Below are 6,267 nucleotides of genomic sequence, written 5' to 3'. Positions count from 1 at the left end.
AATACATGAATGAGTGAAAACAAGACAGAAGAAGAGACAGGCTGACTGATGTGTGTGGCTATTTATTGGCACGGGGTCCTGCAGGGCCAAGACCACACCCTTCCCCCGTCCCATGCCCTCTTCCCTGTAAAAATAAATTCTGTCCTTCCTTCTCCCTGTCTCCTTTCTTACTGAGTCCAGGGAGAATCAGTCACCCTCAAAGACCAGAACCCCCGACACATACACACTTCCACGTTCAACCTAGGGAAATGATATTGGTGGGACACAGGTAAGAGTTGCACTAAGAGCTGGGCACAACTGGTCTCGTTGGTGAGGGCTGGCAGCTGTTCATGAGCAGTAATATAGGAGCACAGGGCAGGGGTTGCCCCCCCACCAAGGACGGGGCTGAGTCCACTCACAATTAAGCACTGGGTGAGCCTTGGTAAGGATGAGGGAACAAGCCTCTTTCCCACTCTCTGCCACACCTCCCTAGCTTTGCCTGCTTCGAGTGGGGCAGGCACAGCGATCCCCTGGGCTGCCAAGCTGAGCAAGCCCCGGGGCCAGATGAGGCCAACTCCTTCCTATGAGGGGCAGCACCCCTGACCCAGACCTCTCCCAGGCAAGAGGGATACCGAAGGGTGTCACAGTGAATGGTGGGGGCTCTGCTGGAGGCAGGGGCACCCCCAGGGCAGAGGCACAACGTGATGGTCGGTCAAGGGTAGGTACTGAACCCAGCCAGGCGTTGCCTGGGTTTCCTCCTGAGCCAGGAGGTCACAGCTTCACCAGGCATACTGCTCCAAGCTACTCCCCACCCCCAACCCCCACCCAGGCCTACCAGACCTCACACAGCTGCCCTGGGTTCATGGGGGAGCCAACAGGGCAGCCGAAGTGCCGTAGGAAGTCACGGGAGTTGGAGAGAGTACCCAGCACGCGGAAGCGGGCGGGGCTGTGCGGGTCGGTCACCAGCCCCTCGTGAGAGCTCTCTGGCGTGCGGACGGAGCACCACACCTGCGGGCCAGGACAGACATGGGGTAGGGGTGGGAGGGTGCCTAGAAATGTGTGGGATGCTGCTGGACCACATACCCGGCTGTGGGCAGAGCTGCTCCTGGCCCAGGAGACCTGTCCTCTGCCCTGACCCTGGGCCACCAGCACCAAGGGCTGGGACCACTCTCTCCTTGCCAGCAGCCTGAAGACCCCTAACCCCAGAGTCTCGCTGCATCCTGGGTTGCCCAGCATGGATGTGGCAGATGGGGGAAAGTGGGGAGTTCCTGAGCCTGCCTGCTGTGACCCAAAGCACCCAGCACAGACCTTGTCTGAGTCTTCACTCTGCCATTCTCTTCATTCCTGGTAGCCTCAGACAGGCCATTTCATGTCCCCAAGCTCAGTTTCCTCCCCATAGTTACCTCCCAGGCACACTGGGAATCAACACCCGCTCCCATCCCTTCTCCCTGTGTGATCTGCAAAAATTCCACCTGACACTCTCATCCCTGGGGGCCAGCCCTTCCCAACTCAGCCTCCGCCACACCCCAGACCTCTAGTGACACATGCAGAAGGCCATGAAACAGCAACTCAGCCAGCCCCCTGACCCAACCAGAGCCCATACCCACCTGGGCAAATCCCACAAAGAAGAGCTGGTGGTTGTTGAGTTCCACGGCTGGCAGCCACTGCTCCTCACCATGCTTTCTCAGCCATGCCTTGTAAGCCTGGGGAATTCGGCAGGGAGGGGGGTGGGCAGAGTGTAGTCAGGGCCCTATGCAGGCTCACCTGTGCCAAGCACCCTCCCCACTCCAGGGCCAGTGGGTCACTCACATTGTAGGCAGCCTTGAGCCCCCCGTTATCGGCGATATTCTCCCCCAGTGTCTGGCGGCCGTTGAGCCGCTCGCCGTTGACCTGGTACTGGTTGTACTGCTCCTCCATGCAGGCTGTGTGGTTCCGGAAGGTGGCCAGCGACGCGTTCTGCCACCAGGGCCGCAGGTTCCCCTCCTTGTCATACTCGCGCCCTGCGGAGAACTCACCTCTGCACCCCGTGGTGGGATGCATAGACCTGGCCTGCTGCATAGACCATGGGGCAAGGGCAGGGAGAGCTCAACACCCCAAAGCCTTTGTGAGAGCCACAGGGACTTCTGGGCTGGAGGGGACAGCTCCCTGGGCCCCTACCTTGGTCATCAAAGGCATGTGTCAACTCGTGGCCCATTACCACACCGATGCCACCGAAGTTCAGGGCCCTGGTGGGTGAGGTGTGAGGTGAGGGAGTTATGGGAAGGGTCTTGCCAAATCCCACCCCTAGGCTGCACCCAACTCAATGCCAGCCCCACTTCCCCTGCCTCAGACATACTTGGGATGGTTGCGGGCATAGAAGGGGGCCTGCAGGATACCAGCGGGGAAGACAATTTCATTTTTGGTTGGCAGGTAGTAGGCGTTCACAGTCTGTGGGGTCATACTCCACCTGAGGGCAGAAGAGAGACAGAGGCATAGGCTCCTGTGGTCCCTCTGTGCCCCACTGCCCTGCCCGGCTTCCTACAAGGGCCTCTCGGTCTCTGCTCTAGTATCAGTCTTGCCACCCCCTTCCCCCAGCCCTGGAGCACTGCTTTCCCCATCTTTCTGCTGCCCTAGATGTCTGTCCCCCATCCCCACTCTCACTGGTCTCGGCTAGGAGGCTTGCGCAGCTGGTCAGCCATCACCTTCGCAGAGAAGTTGTATAGATTCAACATGTTTTGGAAGAAGGAATCTTCAGATACTTCATACTGTGGGAGCAGTGGGAAGCAGAAGCGAGTGAGGATATATGGCAGGAAATAATAGTCTCAGCCCGGTTGCTAATTAGTGCCTCTCCAAACCTCAGTTTCCCCAACTGTAAAATGGGGCTAAAGTAGCCTATAAATCATACTTGCCAGGATTTAAACAGCACTTACATTGTAGGTTGTGTTTTTGGTCTTGACTTCTTGCAAATCTGTATTTACATATTTGAGAACCAGAGAGAGGAAGAGACAGAGACCAAGAGATTCTGTCCCTGGGTTCAGTTCCCAAATGTCCACAGGCTTAAGGCTGAGTGGAAGGCCAAGGCCAGGAGCCAGAAACTCCAGCCAGGTTTCCCACCATGGAGGGCAAGGGCCCAAGGCCGGGGTCCAACCCTTACTGCCTCCCACAGGGCAAATCAGCAAGAAGCTGGAATCGGAGGGTGGAACTAGGATTGGAAGTAGATGGCATGAAGGTGTCCTAGGCTGCATCTTCCACACTGTGCCAGGGACTGACCCCTGCACCCGTCCTGTTCACATCCTGCCCTATTTTTCATTCTCGCAACAACTGCAGGAGGGAGGTGCTGGCAGGACACCTGTTTTGTGGATGAGCACACTGAGGTCCTGAGAGGTGGTGTCCAAGGTCACAGGAGTAGTTAGGGATAGAAGCAGGCGTGAACTGGGCCTTGACTCCCCTGCCCCAGGTGTTAGCACTGTGTTTCCCCTCCTGTCTGGCCTCAGGCCCTGCACACAGTCAGCACCTCAGCCCAGGCCAGAGGCTTGCACCTGCCTCTGAAAGGGGTTGAGAAGTATCTCCTTCCCTCCGAGTGCTTGAGCTCCAAGCACAGGGCTTCCATGATGCTGAAGCTCAGCCCTGGTGAGTACTGGCACTCACCCCATCGTACACGTCATCCAACTCTTTGGGCTCCAGGATGAAGTCGGGGAAGCCAATCATATCATAGATGGCGTCTGCCTGAAGAGAAGGGGTGAAGGCTTTTCCCTTTCTAGGTCCTGGAAAACACTGCATTCTCCAGCCCCACCTCCAGATGGCGCCCCAACCCTTGCCACGGCTCACTTTCTCCTTGGCTGCCTGGCGGGTCTTCTCATCCATCCAGACCAGCTGCCCCAGGGCCTCCTCAAAGGCTGTCCGGATTTCACTGATCATCCCCTCAGCCTGAGAGACAGGGACACGACTCAGTCCCCCACCTCCACCCACAGCCCAACCCATCTCTCCCACCCAGGGACTGCTTTTCCCCCTGCCTGGACACACACACACATACACTATACCTAAAGTTAGGTTGAATAACATACATTTTTGTAATCTATTTTTTTTTTTCACCTAGAGATATGTCCTGTTAGCACGAAGGCTGCTTCATAATATACCATAATCACAATTTATTTTTTCTCTTCTCAGCTGGTTGCACGCTTAAGCTGTCTTCATTTCTCTCTATTATAAATAACATTGCCACAACCATCTTGTGGATAATATTTTAAGCTCAGCCATGACCATCTCATAATAAACAAGCTTATTTTTTCTAATTCTAGAGAAAGCTGTTTATTAAAAGTTTCAAAAATATAGACAGCTTTAAAACCAAAGAAAACTTTGACTAATCCTACCATTCCACAGCTGCTGCTGTGCTTATGCACGTCCTTGGGGCTTTATTTCCTATACGTACACACCTGTACCAGAGTCTGAAACAGAACCAGGAGTGGAGAGTGCCGGAAGAACCTTACAGACTCACAATTTCCTTGCTTTGCCGGTCAAAGGTGGCCTTCACAAAGAGAGAGCCCAAAGCAAAGCCCAGGGCGTCGTCCGTATTGGAAATGCAGGTCTGCCACCTCGGCAGGCAGGACTGTGAAAGAGACAGAGTCAGGCCCTGGAGAAGAGCTCTGTCCCTGGGGCTGGGAACTTGGGTGACAGTCTCTTTCTCATTCTCCCAGGGAAAGGAGAAGTGCTATCTCCAAGCCTGCCCATCCGGGAAACAAAACCTCAGCAGATGCACATACACTGCCCACTCTGCACCCAGCATCATCCTCTGCAGTTCCTAAGAGGGGCCGATGGCAGGCCACAAGTTTCTCTGGCTCAGCCCCATATCCCAGTCTTCTATCCACTAAGTCCCCGATGCCAGAAACCTTGGAGCCATCCCAGCTTCCTCCCTTTCCCTGACCCCCACCCCCTTGCAACCTGGCACAAGTTTCTGCAGATTCCACTTCTAAATCGCTTCTGTACCCCTTTTTCCCTGCAGCACACCCCAGATCCCACAACACTCCAGCTCTGGCTTCCTAACTCACACCCCAGCTTACAGCTCCCACACAGCAATCAGAAAGACCATCTCCTCTGTTACCAAGCTGGTGATTCCTCTCTCACCATTACATATTCTGTGATTCCCCAGGCCAGACAGCACCAAGGCCAGGCTTCTTAACACAACATTCAGGTCCGGGTCTTGGAGGGCCCGCCCCCACCAAACAACTCAGGCCAGAATGTGTGCGAATCACCAGGTTCCTTCTGACCTCTGGGTGTGTGCACAGGCTGCTCCTTCTGCCCTGGACATGCTCTCTCCCTGCTTTTCTAGTGGATTTGACTGTCTGATAGCTCTTCTGTTGGCCCGCTTCCCACCAGTGCTCCCCACCCTCCCCCACAATATCAGGACCCATGAGGTTACCATGCATGCATCTCAATCCTGCTAGCTAGTCCTGCTATACAGACCAGGAAATGGGCTTAGAGATTTCAGGTGGCAAGCTTAAATTCTCAAAGGTTAAGAAATAGAGGATCTTGGGGCTGACATGGTGGCTCAATAGATTAATCCTCCCTCTGCAGCACCAGCATCTCATATGAGTGCCAGTCCCATCTGCTCTACTTCCAATCCATATCCCTGCTTGTGGCCTGAGAGAGCAGAGTCCCTGGGTCCGGCACCCATGTAGGAGACCCGGAAAAAGTTCCTGGGTCCTGACTTTAGATTAGCTCAGCTCTGGCCATTGCAACCACTTGGGAAGTGAATCAGTAGATGACAGATCTGTCTCTTCCTTTCTGTAAAATCTGCCATTCAAATAAAAGTAAAGAGATCTTGAAAAAAAAGGGGGGGAGGTAGCTGGGACTGGACCCCAAGTGGATTCAATGCGACTCTCTCTCTCTCCGTGACCCACTGCTCCCGTGCAGCTGGAAGCATACTGTCGGGGTGTAGCAGCCGCCAGCCGGGAAGGGAGGCTTGGGCAGAGTCAGCGAGCACACCTTCTTGGTGCCGTAGAGGGTCTCTAACAGCTTTTCCTGGGCAGATTCAAAGCGCCGGTCCAGGCTGGAGGTTGTCTTCTGCACCAGGTTCCAGATCAGGTAGTTGTTCAGCACGCTGACAACCAGATGGGGAAATAAGGAGGGTGGCAGAGGCCTTTTCCCCACCTCTCCCCAACCCCAAACTGGCTTCCCAGGGTCACACAGGCAGCAGGAAGCCTGAGAAGCACACGAGGTAGCTGTTTCAGAGGCGCTCTCTCTCTCTCTCTCTCTCTCTCTCTCTCTCTCTCTCTCTCTCTCTCCCCCCCCTCCCAACTCACTCCGGGACCA

At 55.1% G+C, this 6,267-nt stretch overlaps 1 protein-coding gene across 2 annotated transcripts in view; it reads right to left on the bottom strand.

Moving 5' to 3' along the window:
• Positions 1 to 359: 359 nt before the first annotated feature.
• ECE2 (endothelin converting enzyme 2) overlaps positions 360 to 6,267 on the bottom strand; it is a 34,388-nt gene continuing 28,480 nt past the window's right edge. For both annotated transcript variants that reach the window (XM_058662165.1, XM_004577750.3), the window contains 10 exons: positions 5,941 to 6,055; positions 4,454 to 4,564; positions 3,787 to 3,885; positions 3,607 to 3,684; positions 2,620 to 2,723; positions 2,315 to 2,425; positions 2,137 to 2,204; positions 1,789 to 1,979; positions 1,587 to 1,682; positions 360 to 987 (listed from right to left, as the gene is read on the bottom strand). In XM_058662165.1, coding sequence (XP_058518148.1) covers positions 811 to 987; positions 1,587 to 1,682; positions 1,789 to 1,979; positions 2,137 to 2,204; positions 2,315 to 2,425; positions 2,620 to 2,723; positions 3,607 to 3,684; positions 3,787 to 3,885; positions 4,454 to 4,564; positions 5,941 to 6,055 — 1,150 coding nt within the window. In that variant the 3' untranslated portion in view covers positions 360 to 810. The remainder of the gene's footprint in view (positions 988 to 1,586; positions 1,683 to 1,788; positions 1,980 to 2,136; positions 2,205 to 2,314; positions 2,426 to 2,619; positions 2,724 to 3,606; positions 3,685 to 3,786; positions 3,886 to 4,453; positions 4,565 to 5,940; positions 6,056 to 6,267) is intronic.

Source organism: Ochotona princeps, chromosome 3 (genome assembly GCF_030435755.1).
Source record: "Ochotona princeps isolate mOchPri1 chromosome 3, mOchPri1.hap1, whole genome shotgun sequence".
Lineage (NCBI taxonomy): Eukaryota > Metazoa > Chordata > Mammalia > Lagomorpha > Ochotonidae > Ochotona > Ochotona princeps.
Note: the sequence above shows the minus strand (reverse complement) of the source record. Positions and strands in the feature narration are given on the sequence as shown.